We start from the raw sequence: 18,124 nt of genomic DNA on the forward strand, positions 1-18,124 counted from the left end.
AAAAGACCCTGATGCTGGGAAAGACTGAGGGCAGGAGGAGAAGGGGACGACAGAGGATGAGATGGTTAGATGGCATCACTGACTCAATGGACATGGGTTTGGGTGGACTCTGGGAGTTGGTGATGGACAGGGAGGCCTGGTGTGCTGCGGTTCATGGGGTCGCAAAGAGTCAGACACGACTGAGCCACTGAACTGAACTTAATCTCTATTTATGCGCTTTTCTCATCTGGTCAAAGAGAGGGCTTGAACCAGTGTCCGAAAAGGAATCCCAAAGCCAAATGCAATAGGTTCCCCATGACCTGAGTATGTCCCGCGTTCTGCACGAAGGCTCTACTACCAATGTAGGTGCTCAATAAATATCTAACACCTTAATTGACAAATGACACCGAGTAAAAGACTGCAACCTGTGGGATAAGGGCGAACTTGCCTCTCCGTGAAGGGTGCCTTTTAGCGCTCGTCCACCGGCCTAGGTTTCACTGGTCCAGGGTCAGCGCCCGCCGCCACCAGGGCAGGGGCAGGCAGGGCAGTGCGCATGCCCGGTATCCAGGGGCGCCTCGGAGCGCGCGGACCGCTCGGCCCCGCCCCCGGCGCTCGGGCGCGCGCACTTCTCGGCCCCGCCCCCCGCGCTCGGGCGCGCGCGCGGCCCCGTGGAGCGTACCCTGCGTGCGGGTCCCCGCCGAGCCCGCCGGGCGCCGCATCCCCGAGAGCCCTGGTCGGGGCCTGAGCAGCGGCCCCCGCCCCGGGCGGCGAGCGGAGTGCGGTGTGCGGTGCGCACGGCGGCGCCGCCTGCGGAGACGGGACCGGCGCGCGGTGAGTGAGGGCGGAGGCGGGCGGGCGCCTCCGCGCGTGCGCAGCGCCGGGCCGCCAAGCTGGGGCGCGCGCCCGACCGCGGGCCGCAGGGGCAGAGCGCGGTGGGTCGGGGCCGGGCTGCGGGCGCGGCGCGGGGCGTGGGGGCCGCGGCTGGCGGTGTAGGGGGCACCGGCTCTGGGGGCGCGGGCCGCGCAGGCGGCTTCCAGACGGGCTCCCCGGAACGGCGCCGGTCCCTTGCTGGTCCCGGCGTCCGGCCCGGGGCAGGGCCCGCTGCAGCCCGGGATCCCGGGGAGGGCCGAGGCGAGCCCCCCCAGGGCCCTGCCGGCCGCTCGGGCGCCCGTCGCGAGCGCGACCCCGGGAGGCGGCCGCGGTCCGGGAGGGCCCGGCGGGCCGTCGGGCAGGTGGCGGCCGCGCCCCCCGCCTGGGAGCCGAGGGCTGAGCGCGAGCAAAGTTCCCCGGAGTGACTGTCCCGGGGCGCCGGGGGTCCCGGTGGCCGACACCCGCCCTCGGCCTCCCCGGGGGCTGCGGGGCCCAGGCGAACGCTGCTGGGCTTCTGCGAGTTCGGTTTTCTTGTGGTCCTGCAGCTCGTCCTCCAAGTTCTGAGCGGTGTTCACGGCCCATTCGCTCTTGAGATAGATGTGCAGGTTTGGTGTTTTGTTAAGAAGGGTATTTGCTCTCTTGGGAAAAAGAGACTTATATTGCCTGGTCTTGTTATCTCAAAGAAAGTATTGTTAGGGCATGCCGGGGACTCCTATTTATCAAGAAACCTATTGTCCTGTGTGCGCTTGGAGAAAGCCAGCTAATTTCTATTATTAGCCGTGAAAAGACAAAGAGCGATGATTGTGCTTTCTTTCCCCCCTTCTCTCTCTCTCTCTTTCATCCTTTGATTTAAATACTCTCGGCCACATCTTGGAATACTGTAGTTATCAAAACTGGCTGCACGAAAGCGTCACCGGGGAGTTTTAAAACTCTAGGCTCAAAACTGCAGACCAATTAAAACGCAGTATGTAAAGTTCCCTCAGTGATTCCAGCAGTGCAACAGAGTTTGGGAAGCACCGGTTTAATATAAGAAAGTCAAGTTTTGAGTTTTGCGAAGTAGCAGTTTGATACCGCTGAGATGAAACGCTAGCTTCGTTCTCCATAGGCAGGAACTCACAAAGAGTAGCTTGTTCCCCGCCAGGGGACGGAGGGAAGCGTCTCTAAAGGTTCAAACTTTGGCTAAACACGACTCCGGCGTCCAGGCATTGTTCTAACTACAGCGTTGAATTTCTTAGTAGTAAGGCCACCCTCTCCGACCGCTGCCTTGGCTTCTTCCAACTCGCTCTCAGCCTCCTTCCCCACCCTTCCCCAGCTCCCGCTTTTTAGCCATCCATCCCACAACCTCTGGGAGGATCCCCTCCCCCAATAAGGTCTGACTCTTTGGCGGGGGGTGCTGTGAGATGCGGGTTACCATAGCAACGGGTCTTCCAGGGGAAGTGGGCGGGTCCACCTTTGGTTTGCTGAATAGGACGCTTCCTTTTCTAAAGAGTTTGAATCTCCCTTTTCTTGGCCTTGGCTCAGGTAAAGGTGTGTTCACACAGTCCCAGTTTTTCTTTTTAAGTGATTACAGAATTATTTATCAATGCTGTTGTATGGAGTGACAATACGAGCGGCTCTGCTGTTCTCCCGTGAAGAGATTCTCTTTACCAATCTCTGCACTAAGAACTTGTGTAACAAAAGTTCTAAAAGAGATGAAAAGCACCTTTAAAAAAAAAAACAAACCTTGATTTTCCTTTGGGGCACACGCATCTTCGAAGGGTAAGCGTCATTTTCCTAAAGTCTGAAAACATACTTAAGAAGTTTTAAAAGTGAAATATAACCCTACATCCTTGCCAAAACCTTTGCTAGTTTGTGACCAGATACTATTGTCAGCTTGTAAATTGTTTCATTCCTAGAAAGTTCTTTGCCATGATTCTTTGCAAAAAGTTAGACCACTTGTAATGTTATACTTTAAAATAACGAAGGAAAGGCACAGTTCTACAGATTCACCCACTCCTTCCCTTCCCCAACACACACATATCCAAAGACAGGTGTGTTTTTTTTTTTTTAATGTTTGTTCTTTTATGCACAAAACAGTTATTCCCTCCCCAACTCATTCCAGTTTATTTTGCAAGGAACTCTTAAAACTGTTGATGTAAAACAGTTTAGACGTGTCTTCAGGCTTGTTTGTGTTTTGAAATCTTTAAACTTTGCTGTGTAGATGATCAGAATTTGATCAGTCAATCCAAAATACTTATGGTAGTACAGAGATTTCCAGCATGTATTAGGGATTGAAGAAGTTTTCTCTACTCTGGTGTTTTGTGCTAGTTAACTTTTGGACTATCAAGCAAATTCTGTAAGGCTGATTTTCCCCATTTTACTCTCAGCAAAGAAAAATAGTGGAAAACCCTTTGATCTGATGGACCTTGTAGTTCAGCAGTAATGCTGTGCAGCTAAGGCTGTAACTTCTCACCTAATCTTCAGTTCAGTTCTGTCGCTCAGTCATGTCCAATTCTTAGCGACCCCATGAATCACAGTATGCCAGGCCTCCCTGTCCATCACCAACTCCTGGAGTTCACTCAAACTCATGTCCATTGAGTTGGTGATGCCATCCAGCCATCTCATCCTCTGTCTCCCCATCCATCCTTCTCCTCCTGCCTTCAATCTTTCCCAGAATCAGGGTCTTTTCCAATGAGTCAACTCCTCGCATGAGGTGGCCAAAGAATTGGAGTTTCAGCTTCAGCATCAGTCCTTCCAATGAACACCCAAGACTTATCTCCTTTAGGGTGGACTGGTTGGATCTCCTTGCAGTCCAAGGGACTCTCAAGAATCTTCTCCAGCACCACAGCTCAAAAGCATCAATTCTTCGGCGCTCAGCTTTCTTCACCTGATCTTAAGGACAGAAAAATCACAGCAGTATCATCCCGAAATAAACAGCTGTGCATGGCATGATATGCTTCCATTTGTCCCATTTTATGTGTCTGCATAGATACATTTTTAAGCAAAATTGGTACTTTAATTTCATTTGTAGTTTTAAATATTGCCCCTTTGCAAATATATCACAGACATTTCTTGTGCCCTTAAATCGTCCTCAGAAGTAAAATTTTAAATGATGGATATGTCAAAGTTTGTTTAACTAGGTTTCTCTTGTTTGACATATTCCATTTTTAGTGTTTGGGAATATGATATTAAACTCTAGTTGCAAATCTTGGCCTTTTCCATTAAGTGACCTTAATTACCTAATTATTTGATTGTGCTTCCTTTATGCATAGAATGGGGGTAATAATTGTGCCTGCAACATAGAGTTTTGGAGCAATGGAATGAACCAAATAGAGCAAGGTCTTCAGCAGAGTCTGGCAGCGGAGGTAGGTAGAAAGTAATACACACACAGGTCGAGCTGGGGTAAAGGCACTTGTCTGAAAGCCTGGATGTCTGTGACGCCTCAGGCTAGATTTATAGCAGAACTCCTGGGGCAAAGGTGAACTCCTTTATAACTCCTGAGGCCTGTTGCCAAATTGCTTATCCCAGGACACACTGATTCCCTTACATGCCGGATGGCCTTCCTGTAGTGTCAGCACTCCAGTGTTTAATCTTGCCTAATTTGCAGGAAAAAGGTGGCCTTATTTTAATTCATATTATTTTGGTAGCTAGAGAAATTAGTAATTTGCTTTTTATTCGTTCATTTGCCTTTTGAGAGTTGTCTGTTCAGGTACTTTGCCCATTGTACTCTTAATTGATGAATAAAATCATTTAATAAATGATTTTATTTATTTAATTTTTTTTTTTTTAATGATTTTAAAACGTCTGTTTAATATATATTAGATTTGTACAATGGCCTCCCTGGTGTCTCAGTTGGTAAAGAATCTGCCTGCAACGAGGGAGATCTTCCCTGGGTTGGGAAGATCCCTTTGAGGAAGGCATGGCAGCCCACTCCAGTATTCTTACCTGGAGAATCCCCATGGACAGAGGAATCTGGCAGGCTACAGTCCATGGGATCACAGAGTCCGACACGGCTAAGTGACTTAGCACAGTACAGGTTTGCACATTTAATTTTCTGTTAGCACACGGGTGTGAACTGTCTTACAGCACCCTCTCCTCCTGAGTCAGCCCTGTCTACCAGCAGATCTGTTAGACAGTCCACCCTTTCTTCACTGGGTTGTGGTCTTCCATTTTATATTTTAAGATCTTGACTAACTTTTGGGTCTGATTCTGTTTTAGGTCTTACTCATCAGTGATTGATCTCTAATCTTAATCCATGCTAAATCTTTTTAATTGTACATTTAGAATATATGGAAATATCTGCTAGAGGAAGTCACACTATTTTAAAAATCCCACTTACAGACATCTGTCCTTTCAGATAAAAATGATCTTATTATCTTTATAGTAGTACATGCATGTAATTAAATGTAAGAGTACTGAAATACTAAAATAAGTGGCCATCTCTCCATCCCCTCAGGCTCCTCAGTGGCAGCCTTTAGGCTCTTGATGGGTTTTTGAGTTTTTCACTGGGGCCACAAGTACCATCTTTTCTTCTTGGGCTAGTCAGAAGCTGGTCCTCTGGTGACACCCTGTGCTGGGGAGAGGGTCCAGCTGCCAGTGATCCTGAGGCCTCTGGCTGGAGTCTTAGCATCCTCTTCACTTTGGGGAAGGTTCTGGTGCTCTTGCGGTCTGAAGACTTAATCAGGTCCAGTCTGTTAGGGCTCTGGGACTGAGGGCCAGAACTCTACAGTGTGCAGGTGGGAAGGGCGTCCAGGAAGTCGGGCTTAGTTTACCCCTCCTTGACCCTTTCTCCTCCAGTCTTGGAGCAAACTGGAGTGCTTCTCAGCTCTCCTCACGGGCGGTGGGGCATCTCACTCAGGTCTGCTGAGTTGCTGTTTGTCTGTCTGCTTTTCACTTTTGTGATTTTGTTGTCATCTTCACTACAGGTCTTTCTGTGCTTGATGCGTGTGTTCTGGAAAGATCTCTTTACTGACATCTATGTGGCATGTAGAAAGAGGATGTTTGAATGCTTGATGTTTTGTTAAACTTGCCGTCTTAACCTGGAAGCCTCTGCAGATGAATCCTTAGACCTGAGAAGTATCCAGTGATTTTGGTTCTTTGACAAGAATCGTCACGTATACATAGAGTAGTCTGTTTTCCTGAAGGGATGTGAAAAGTTACACAGACCTGTCTGTTAGCGGAGGTGTTTTGTTTGCTTGCTTAATCTTTATTAAGTCCTAACATTTCTTGTTAGGGTTCTCTGAGGTATTTATGTTTTTGTTGCTGTTGTGAAGGGTTCATCAAGTTGGCTATTGTTGGTATAAGATGGTTGTTGATTTTGTTCTTTGTATTATACCTGGCTGTTATTCTAAGAGCTTTCCAGTTTATTTTTTGGGGGTTCCTAGTTATATAATCAGTTGTATATAGTGACACTTGTATCTACTTCTTTCTAATAATTATACCTTTTATTTTGGTTTTATGGCAGACTGCTCTAGTGTTAGCCTTTTGGAATATTATAAAATACTTTTGGAACATTATCAAATAGTAATGGCAATAATGTGCAAACTTTTGTTCTTTAATAGGAAAAACAGTAGTACAGTATTGGCTTTTGTTTATCATAATTTCTCATCAGGACAGAGAAAATCTATCCTTTTATTTCCAATTTACCTAGAGGTTTTTTGTTGTTTTTTTTTTTAAAGAGATAGGACTCATTTGAAAAGACCCTGATACTGGGAAAGATTGAGCGCAGGAGGAGAAGGGGACGAGGATGAGATGGTTGGATGGCATCACCGACTCAGTGGGCATGAGTTTGAGTAAACTCCGGGAGTTGGTGATGGACAGGGAGGTCTGGCGTGCTGCAGTCCATGGGGTCACGGATAGTTGGACAGGACTGAGCGACTGAACTGAACTGAGGAATGGAATATTAGCAGATTACTGTTAGCAGCTACAGTTATCACTAGTATTTCTTAACAAATCTACTGACTTGAGTCCCAAATATTAAACTGGAGTAAATCCTTCCCTTTTGAATAGTTCTTTAGAAAAATAAATTCCGTTCGTGACGAAACTGAAAGGTAACGTCACATTCGGGGCTTCGCGGTATCTCGGTGGTAAAGAATCCGGCTGCCAGCGCAGGAGGGGGACGGGTTCGATCCCTGGTCCCGGAAGGTTTCCAAATGCTGCTGAGCCGCTAAGCCTTCGTGCCGCAACTACTGAAGCCCGCGCGCCCTGAACCCTGTGCTCCTCAACCAGAGAAGCCCGTGCGCGGCCGCGCGAGAGGATCCTTCGCTCGCTGCAGCTGGTGAAAGCCCGTGCAGCAGCAGAGACCAAAGTAAAAACAAATACATTATTACACAATTATAATTATTATATAATTATAATTATGTAATTATTATAAAATAATACATTATTTTTAAAATCTTTAAAAAAGACAACGTATTTAATACAATACTCATGTTTTCTGGAATGGGGGCTGAGTGGGATTTTTCCAGGGAATTTTCGAAAGAAAATATTGCAAATTGCAACAGTCATCTCTCATCTTTATCTCTTGGCAGCATTTGATATAATTGGTCATTCCCGTTTCCATTTGACGTTCTTCAGTTGATTTTGAGGACACCACAGTCTCCTGCTGTTCCTTCTGTATCACTGACTTTTCAGTCATTTTTAAATTCTAATGTGTGCTTTTTTTCCCCCCACACAGCCGTTAATTTGGAGTGCTTAGGGCTCAGTTTTTGTAGGACTTCTGTCACAAACAATTGTAAGATTTTAATAAAATACCATGCAGCTTAAGACTCTCGGTATATACTTCCAGCTAGGGTGGCACTCTTAAACTCCTGATGTGTGTTATCCATCTCCTTTCTTGACTTGAATATGTAAAAGATACTTCACTTTTAAAGACTAAAGCAGAATTTCTGATCTTCCTCTGCAAACCTGTCCTCCCTGTAGCCTGCCTCAGTTACTGTGTTGGGGTGGTTCTATTTTTCAGGTTATTTAAGTCAGAAACCTTGGAATCATCCTGACTCTTCTCTTTCTCTCCCACTCTACATCCAGGCTGTTAGCAGATCCTGCTGGTTTATCTTCCAGATGTTTCCACAATCCTGTCCTCAGAATAAACCCAGGAGCTCAGTCTATTTTCCCACCTCTGCTTCAAGCGCCTTCCTGCAGGTCTCCAGCACCTCCTGCCTGGGTGGTTTCAGTGGCCTCTCCTTTCACCGTCCTGACTTCCCTTTAGTATGTTATCAGCCTAACAGCTGGAGTGATCTTTTTAATACATAGGTCAGATATGCTTCAGATTCTTCACCTGCTTTCCATGTCCCTCAGAGTAAAAGTCAGAGTCTCATGATGGTTCACAAAGCCCAGTGCATTCTGTTTCCCCCACTGTGACCTCCCCTCCAGTCCTTTCCCTGGAATGGAATGCTCTCCATCCAGCCAGCCTTCCCTCCTGACTGACCCTGGAACCCTGCAGGCACATTCCCCCTTGAGATCTTTGTGCAGGGTGTTCACTCTGCCTGTGTCCCTCTGCACCTTCAGGTCTTCACTAAACTGCAGTCTCAGCAGTGATGTCCCCGCTGTTTACAGCTGCAAACTATGCCTTGTGTCCTTCGTGGAATGCATTATGTTTCCATTTTTTTGTAGCATCTAAATTACTATATGACTTATTTATTGTTTTTGGTGAATCTCCCTGTCCCTGCTAGACAATAAGTTCCATGTGGCCAAGTATTTTTATGTCTGTTCATTAATGTGTCTCAAGTGTCTGATACACAGAATGTAGTCAGTAAAATTTTTTTGAATAAATGAATATAGTCTACTTTATTTTTTTCCAATGACTTTCTTATAAAGCAGGGTAGTTGTATAGCATCTTTGGATCCAACACTGGTGATTTAGCATCCCCCCAGCAAAACAGAAGTTGCAGAACATGTATAATTCATAATGGATATAATAATACAGAGAGTGGTTATGAGGATTAAATAGGGTACTGTCTGTAAAGTGCTGAACCCTGCCGGAGTGTAGGAACAGGAGGAAAAGGCCACTTAACTGTCAGAAAGCCTTAGCCATTTGCATTAATTCACATCTGAATGATATGAATTAAATTCTAGAATCTGCTCTCTTTGGCTTTCAGTTTTTAACCAATGGGGTGAGGAACATTTCAGAATAAAGGGGTCTGCTCTCCCTGGTGAGTATCAGCGATCTACGGTTTGTTTACTCTCTAACCCATCTCAGAATGGGACGCAGCCACTTGTTTTCGCTTTTCTGTTTTCTTGCTGTTCAGACATCTCCCCATCTCTAAGCCCATCTCTCTCCCCATCTTTAAGTCCTTTTTCCTCCAATGTTCTAGCTGAAATAAGTTCTTATATAAGATGGTTTTGAAGTCCTTCAGAGCCACAGAGAAGCACGTAGTTGAACATGGTATTAAATCCACAAAATCAAAGGCAGTCAGGCCTTTGGCCTCAGTTTCCCCGACAAGCGTGCGTTGTGGCCATCCCTGCAGCAGAGCAGTCATTTACAGTTCTGCGTACAGTCTCTTAGTGTCTTTGCTGTGCTTCAAATATCAGTACGTCTCAGAAACGTCAGCCTCACTCTCTTTCTATAGGGCACGAAATGTTCGTGTGTTTTATACTATTGGAATTGCTGTGCAATTAAGTGGTGTCGTGTGCCAGAAGAAGATGATTTTAGGGATCATGTCGGCAGCCAAAGAATAGACCATAAACCAAAACCATGATGTGTGTCATCTCTAGAAATGCATAAACCCAGTACCAGTGAGGTAAACACAAATATGAACATTTGCTTCGATTTCTAAATTGTTTCCTACAAAACATATCTAGTTCCTTATTTTTTTTTATCTTAATTTTTCAGTAATAGTAATGTGAGCAGGGTAGGTCCCCATATTTAGAAGGTGTAAACATTTTAGCCATGATTACCATACATATTAGAAATAAAATGTCATAAGCACCACTGTTCTGAATGCATCACTTGATGAATTTGTGTTGTCTTTGAAGCTCCAATCATTGTGTTTCGTTAAAACAAAGATTCATTCTTTACGAGTTATCACTTACAGTTTATTTTATTTTGAACTCTTAAAACAGTCAGTGCTGTTGGCCAAGGTTGAATGGAAAGCACTGCTTTTCTGCTGTTGAATTACAAAACACCCCTTAGTTTAGGCTGTTAATGGATAGCCCACTTGGAAAGCACACCTTGCTTTTTACAGTTACACACCTGGGCTGGGACCTGGGCAAGTACAATGTTTGTTTTCTTTGTGAAGATTTTCTTTTTAATTGCCACCTTTTCTTGTATTTGCCAGTTTTTTAGAAGTGGTGATTTTGCCTGTCCAGCACCAGCAAACACACCTACTCTGTAGCAAGGGGCTGGTTTTGGCCATCAGCCATTATACTGTGAGCCTCTGCAAAGACAAGGTCTTACATCTAGACCATCACCTATTTTCATACCTGTGTTCATGGGATGTGCAGTGGCAAGTCAAGTGTAGTAGTCAAATTCCATCTAGATATGTTCCTGGGAAATGACCTATATTCCTAGAAAGTTGAGAGAATAATAAAATTCTTGACTAGGGTTACAGCAAGCCTCTCTTCTTAAAATAATGTTAACGTCCACATTAAAAGTGTGAGAAGCTGCTCCCCTTGCAGGTTCAGATACCCAACAGCTGTTCTGGCTTTTGCTTTCTCTCTGGCACAGCCCTTGCCCGTCTCCAGCCCCGTGTAACACACCCACTGTGTGCACCCCAGGTCTCCCCCCCCATCCCCCGCCCCCGGTCTCTTCCCTCAGTCCTCCTGCAGCCTCAGGAGATGAGCTGAAGAGCTAGAAGCTGGCCTGGCTGCAGGAGCGGGTCTCTGGCGGCCGACTCCCCACCCCTCCGCTGGAGGATTTCAGCACATACTAGTGAACGCTGGAGAACGCCTTTATGGGAATGAGTAGATTTTCTAGTTAATGTAACACTATTGAACAAGTCTTTCTTTGGGACTATGGTATCAGCCCATGTGTACGTGAGACTCTGAGCTGTGTTGTTAGCCTCTTTCCGCTGTCCGCACCAGGAAGGATGCCTCAAAATGCCAGAGTTGGGCCTGGACTCCAGGACAGCACACAGCTCCCGACACATTCTCAAAATCCTCACCAGATCGCCATGTACTTGACCAGGAGGGTGTTGATTAGAGATGTCAAAACCTAATGGTGTTTGGATTGGGCTATAGGAAAATCAGATTCTTGAGATCAGATCAATCTGTATTTTGATTTTCTAGTCTTTCTTTAATAATAATTACTAAATGTAAGGTAGGTAGGAGAATCACAAACCTACTGACACAACCTCTAAAATCTTTTGAGAAAGTGAACACCAGCTCTTTAAGGAAAGGCAGTTTTTAAATGAAAAGTCACAGCTAGTAGATATATTCCCTTTGTTTGGACTTCTGCAGAGTCCTAACCTAAATTTTATTTCCATCGCACTGTTTTCAATTATTTAATATAGAGGAATATTTTGATACTACATAAACCACAATTAAAATGGTGTGTTGGAAGTGGAAGCAGTTTCTGTCTAATGTATCTTTAAATGAAGGCAAATGTGAACAAATTCTCCTAAATGTTGGCAACCATGTTACTACTTCTCATTTTCCTGTAGCAGAGAGCAAACTATCAGAGAGAAACTTGCTTCTTTCTTGCTGGTTTATGTGACGCTACTGGAGACAATAGTCTCCTCAAAGCTCATTTAAATTTCTTTCTTAAGATCTTTGAAGAAGATGTCTATATCTTGCAGCTTGCATTTGAATTTTCTGAGGACAGGACAAAGTTAAGGTGCCAACCAATGTAATAAAACATGGAATATTAGCTCCTTGACTGCTGTTTATTTTTTGTGGCAGAGATTGTCATTTTCTCATGTCTTCCATTCTGTCTACCTAATAGTTGAGAATTATGCTCTGGGAATTAATTATTATTTTCTGGAAGAGTAGAACCAAAAAACAGGTATGTGTAAAACCCTGACCCTGATCACTTAAAGTTTTTTTTTTCTTTTTTTTAGGAATCTTCACTAAAACTGCTAATAGCTTACCACAATTACACTCAGAGTAAAATCCAAACTCCTTATGTCAAGTGGGCATCAATGGTTCTTATACTTTTTGACTTCAGGATTCTTATACTTTTGAATATTTCAAGAAACCCAGAGAGCTCTTGTTTATGTAATATTTACTGAAATAGAAATGAAAACAAAGAAAAAATTTAAATATTTTGTTTAAAAATAAATGTTTTGATTGAAGCTTATGAAGAAAATATGGCCTCACACAGATAGCAGCTGAGCATTTTAATAGTCTTTTGAGATAATTGTGGATATTCTGATACCTCATTGAAACTTGAATGATAATTTCTTAAAAGTTGATTGCTGTGTGGAATCAACTGATGAAACCATCAGTGAACTTTCTGTATTACTCTTATACTAAAATCCACTGGTTTGCTGTATACTTTGAATGAACCTTTTACCAACATGCATGATTCTTTAATGTAATTGCAGTACTATTAGAAAATATTGGTTCACTGAGTTATGCAAATCTTTAAAATGTTGACGTGTTTCTTTATACAGTGTTAAAAAACTAATGTCACCAACTGTTCATCAGAAATGGTCTTTCAGAAGTCAGTGACAGTCTTGGGAGGCTATCAAGCTCATAGTGGCACAATCAAGAATTCCAAAATTCCAACTTTTGCTCGAAGTTTGAATTTTTTCATTTGCAATAAATAGTCAGCTCATTGCATTCATTTTTAAGAAATGTCTTTTAAATACCTAAGTGTGAATAAGCATATTTTGCATATTTTCTCAAGTGCATTGGTGTTCCATGAACTAAGTGGCTGGTTCAGTTCTCACACAATTTTTTCTTTTTCCCATGCCAACCATTCTGTTTCAGTTTCACCAGAAGTGCTTTAAGCATACTTTCCACTTCATCACATAAACTGTTAAGAAAATGTATACTCAAGGATTGAGATTTAATAAAATCAAAAGTTTTTACTGCTGCATCTCCCAGAGATTCCCCGTGAGATGGTCCATTGATTATGGCAGAAGAACACACAGTAGCTAATCTGCCTTCACACAAGCTGTTTCATCAGGGTTCCTGAGTCCCCCAAGTCCCCCAAGTATGAGTTGGGGAGGCATGGGGAAGTCAAGACCACTTGACATGCCTTTCGGTGATGTTCACTCTGGCTGCTGAGGGTCCACTGGAGTGACCATCCAGGTTTAGGAACCAGCAACTTCAGCTGTGAAAGGGAAGAAGAGTCCCCGAGCCTGGTGGTAGACCCATCCTTATGTGTTTGAAGCCCCCTTTTCTGTTTGGGGCAGAAGGCAGGGCTTTTGGTGATGCGTCACCACCGCTGGTATCACAAGGCGGTTTCAGAGGGCTTCAGTACCTATGTCAGTTACCGTCTGAACCAGTGCAATTCAGACCTGCTTAAAATACTTAATATGTTAAAACACACACACTTTAACCAACAGATGCAAAACAATGTGTTTACTTCATCCCACCTTCGAAAAAAATGTGTTCTTCCAGCCAGTTGAACTTGTTATTTAGAAATTCAAGCTATATTTTTTGCCAGTACACAATACAAGCCATTACTTCTTAGCAGTTTAATCCTACTAATGCTTTTAAAAATCGCTGCTGGTGGTAAGACGAATAAACACACCAGCAAGAGACTGCAGCCATGGCTAGGCTGTTCAGCTCCTCCACTGTTGATGGGATCATTTCCGTTAATGCTTACTCCAGTAATGTCAGATAGTATGTAAACTGAAGTTGAGAATTCTTTATTTTGGGGGAAAAAAAACAAACACATGATTACTTAACACTCCAGTTCTTTACAGTAGAGTGTTTTCGTGGAGACACGCACATGTTAAGAAGTGAGTTCTTCTGCTTGTGCCTGTGCCGTGCAGTAATCTGAAGTGTGACATTGCCCGTCCCTAGCTGTGTGGCTTGTTTGCAGGATGGGGGTGAGTTTCCAGACTATTCATATACTCAGCCCTAAACACACAAGCCTGTTTTATTACTTTGTTTGAAAATTGGGTGTGTCTAATGTAGTGGAAATTCACCCATTCAACGTTAAGTACAAACGAAACACATTTCAAAGCCACATATAAACGTCTTTTTAATTACCCATTTTTTAAGATTATTCATATGACTGCTTTCCTCCTTTCATGTGAGTCGCTGAGAATTTATTATCCTTCCTAGTTCATTAAATCACTAAAATTCTCTACTGGTGCTATGAATAAATATGCTAGACCATGAGCTGAGACCAGTTGATAAAGGCAGCTTTGTCCCGGTAACGGAGTCTTGCTCCTCATTAGCCCACACTTCTCTCTGTGTGTGTGAAGAACTGTCTTCCAGTTAAGTTTTAGATGGTAATGAAGCGAAGCCTAGGTCTGAGTGCATGTGGGGACTTGCTTTAAGTCGAGCTTTAATATTTTCAGTTGGACTAGATGCTCGGTGGATGCAGGGTTATAAAGCTGTGTTTGTGCTCAGACATGTTCAGGAAGCCTCAGGACACTGTTGCCCAGATGTCTCAGTTCTTTACTGGTGTCTCTTGTGGCTTCACCGCCCTCTGCTTCAGCCCAGGGCCAGTTGCACTCCCTGAGGCAGTCTAGGGTTCCAGGTGGATTGAGAAGTGCTGCACTCGCTCTTTCCTGCTGTAGAGCAGCTGGAAGGCGGCTGTGGGAGTGGCGCTGTTGGGTCTTGCTGGGAGGCCCTCGGGGAACTCACCTCATCAGACCACCCAAGGCAGTTGAAACGTGAGGCAGTGCGTCTTGGGGAGGCCCGGAGACCCTCCCTGTCGAGGAGTCTCAGGACTGCATTGTGAAGGACGAACGGCTTCTAACAGTGAGGATGGCAGGAAGCAGCAGGCTCATTTCAGTTCGAGAACAGTCTTGTTTGTAAAGGGAGTCAATGAAGAGGACAGGTCACAGGCCTTGGAGGCAAGTGGTGGAGATCCAGAATGCACTGCAAACTGCGGCTTTCCCTCGCCGAGAAAGGTGAGGCAGGATTTCTTTTATTTATTGTTTTTGTGGCTAGGTGCTTGGTGCACACTTCGAGCATGCTGATGCAAAGACAGGCCACCCTTCTTCCCGTGATGACCTCTTTAGGAAGAGCAGCACAGAGCAGTTGGTTAAGACCTGGCCACATGCCACTTAGATACCACTTTTCATTTCCTTTTTATGCCATATTTTAAATTCTTTGGAACAGTGCTGCATTAAAGAAATGCTGACCGCGGCCAGGTCTCCTGTACTGAGCGCTCAGGGGATCGCGGCGTCCCTGCAGCTGCCTAGTGGAGTGCTTATGCGGAGGCCTGGCTCTTGTAAATTTGATCACCCTTTTCAGAGACTGTCAGCTCTGCCGTGGTTTGGTTCCAGTCATCATCATAACAGTGGCTCTTGTATGAGTCCATGCAGTTCTTGACTGTGATGAAATGGTTGCCTCTCCGAGTGTTAACTAAAACAAAAATCCCAAACCAAAAATTTGAGGTACTAACGATTAAGTTGCTACTTTTTGAAGATGTATTTTGACTTGAATGCTTTTAATTTGCTCATTGTGGTTAAGGTGCACGTGTAAATACTCTGCCTATTTTTGTGTGGTGCGGAGTTTGGGGAGACCCAAATTTGAGTACATATTTTCATGAATAGTCTTGACTTTCTAAGTGAGGCTTACTTGAGCGTTGTTTTATAAGCAGTTGTTTTATTCTATATCTCTGGGTAGTTCAAGTATTGACCTACTTAAAGAGTAGCTTTTAATTAAAAAAAAACTTGCTGAATATATTATTAGAATGGAATTTTTGTTTGAAACACCTTATTTTCTTAGTTCTGACACAGGCAATGAAACTAAGTATTCTGCTAAGTCGCTTCAGTCGTGTCCGACTCTGTGCGACCCCATAGACGGCAGCCCACCAGGCTCCCCCATCCCTGGGATTCTCCAGGCAAGAACACTGGAGTGGGTTGCCATTTCCTTCTACAATGCATGAAAGTAAAGAGTGAAAGGCAAGTTGCTCAGTCATGTCTGACTGTTTGTGACCCCATGGACTGCAGCCCACCAGGCTCCTCCGTTCATGGGACTTTCCAGGCAAGAGTGCTGGAGTGTGGTGCCATTGCCTTCTCTGAAACTAAGTATAGAAACCCCTCAACTTTAATTCTGATTAAAACAGCGTGAGAGATGGAAGCAACAAGGGGTTCTTCAGTGGTGCCAAACAATTATTCCTGCAGCGAATGGTGGCAGTCTCTGAGTGTTACTTGGTGTCGATACAGTTACGGTTATCCAACATTTACAGTCAGCGTGCCTTTATACTGTGTCCTTCAAAACATCGTGGGGGAACTGTAGACTTTAAAGCTAATTAAAAGTAGCATAAAACATATTTTTTTTATTTGGACTTAAAGCAGAAACAGATTTTACTTTGAGTTTTTGCCAGAAGCTGGTTTCTATAATAACCCTCTGTCACAGGCTTCTATTTCTATTTGGATTATTTGTTAGAAGATATTTTTGTGGCTCAGTATAGAAATGCATGTGTGTTTTTCATTTTCATTTGGTGGTCTCCACTCCAGAAAGATAGGGTAAAAGTTGGGCCTGACGGTGCCTGGTGATTTCAGATGTGTTTGTGTTTTCCTGTAGCACGGTTTCTCTCTGTGTAGCACATCTCTTATTTTTAGATCTTGTATTGTTTGCCTAAAATAACTATATTTCATTCTAGTCACATACATTATAAAAATGAAGGAAGGCATTTCATTAAATAGTAATTAATTGAGGCCCTTGTGGACATGTGTGGTGATGGTCAAAACACAAAACTGATAACTAGTCTTTTCTGTGTGGCTTTGCTACAATAGGAAATGAAATTTTTTTCTTTGAATCTGCCTTGCCTTTATCAAGAGTATCCTCCTGCTTTTACAGTGGTGAAAGTATTTAAGGTGACACATACCCTTACTTCAGGTGTTGTGTAGTGTGTTGAGGGAGCAGAGCTGTGCTGTTGTTGCTGCTGCTGCTTAGTCGCTAAGTCGGTCCAGCTCTTTTGCAACCCCATGAACTGTAGCTGGGCAGGCTCCTCTGGCCACGGGATTTCCCAGGCAGGAATACTGGTCCGAGTTGCTCTTTCCTTCCTCAGGGGATCTTCCTGACCCAAGGATTGAACCCACATCTCCTGCATTGGCAGGTGGATTCTTTACCGCTGAGCCACCAGGGAAGCTCTGGGGGAGAGGAGAAGTGAAGTGAAGTCGCTCCGTCGTGTCTGACTCTTTGTGACCCCATGGACTGTAGCTCACCAGGCTCCTCTGTCTGTGGGATTCTCCAGGCAAGAATACTGGAGTGGGTTGCCATTTCCTTCTCCAGGAGATCTTCCCCACCCACGGGTTGAATCTGGGTCTCCCGCATTGTAGGCAGATGCTTTGCCGTCTGAGCCACCAGAGCAGTGCTTATTTCTAAGTGTCATTGAGTGACTTAGGGCAAACACACATGGTGATGTGACTAGTATTTGGGAATCTTATTTTATCTTGAAGAGCATTTTCACTACCTTGTGGAGGTTGGGGAAGTTGGTTTGCAACACCTACCCTGTTAATAGGCCTTCCCAGGTGGCACCAGTAATAAAGAACCCGCCTGCCAACGCAGGGGTTGGATTCAGGGGTGATCCCTGTCTCGGGAAGACCCTCTGGAGAAGGAAATGTCAACTCACACCAGTATTCTTGCCTGGGAGATCCCATGGCCAGAGGACCCTGGCGGGCTACAATCCATAGGGTCACAAAGAGTATGACTGAGCATGCATGCACTCACCCTGCTAACAGCCGGAACTGATACAGAACACCTGGTTTGAAGGCTGTTGGGATTTCTTCTTCCTGTTCCATGTGCCCTTCGGGAAAGGGTGACTTCATCTGATAAAGCCACACATTCCTTGGTTAAGTGCATAAATGAAGAGGCCTTTGAATTTTAATGATCTGATTATGGAGATATTTTTGGTTATTATCTTCCAAATATCAGAAAAAATAAATATATGCTAGCTAAAGTAAAAAAAAATACTTAGGAAAAATTTTTTTTCTTTTGACTAAAACATTATTTTCCTCCTCTGTCAACTAAAGCCAACAGTAAACCTGGAGAAAGTTGCAGCCATGGTGGGCAGGGCCTTCCCTTTGGCATCTCCGATGGGATTAACGTCCCCTTTGGGGTTAGAGCAGCCCCCGCCTTGGGCCTTCTCAGAAGACATCTCCTGAGGCCTGGCTTTAGTTTATCCAAAATAAGCTTTACCATGTCATCGGTTGTCAACAGTAGTAGTTGTCAGTTGAGGATTTCGATTATATATTAATACTTTATCAAATGACTACTTGATG

General features: G+C 44.3%; 1 protein-coding gene across 3 annotated transcripts in view; it reads left to right on the forward strand.

Moving 5' to 3' along the window:
* Positions 1 to 656: 656 nt before the first annotated feature.
* The window catches only part of BTBD3 (BTB domain containing 3), a 33,325-nt gene continuing 15,857 nt past the window's right edge, over positions 657 to 18,124 (forward strand). Inside the window, exons 1-2 of one of the 3 annotated variants that reach the window (XM_059892877.1) lie at positions 657 to 750; positions 1,017 to 1,050. Coding sequence is in view for 1 of the 3 variants with exons in the window: in XM_059892876.1 (XP_059748859.1) it covers positions 14,764 to 14,800 (37 nt within the window). In the remaining 2 variants the exon portion in view is untranslated. Of the gene's footprint in view, positions 811 to 1,016; positions 1,051 to 7,219; positions 14,801 to 18,124 lie in introns of those variants that run through there. The other 2 variants (XM_005214079.3, XM_059892876.1) reach the window with 2 other exon arrangements.

The sequence above is a fragment of the Bos taurus genome, chromosome 13, assembly GCF_002263795.3.
Source record: "Bos taurus isolate L1 Dominette 01449 registration number 42190680 breed Hereford chromosome 13, ARS-UCD2.0, whole genome shotgun sequence".
In the NCBI taxonomy this organism is placed as follows: domain Eukaryota; kingdom Metazoa; phylum Chordata; class Mammalia; order Artiodactyla; family Bovidae; genus Bos; species Bos taurus.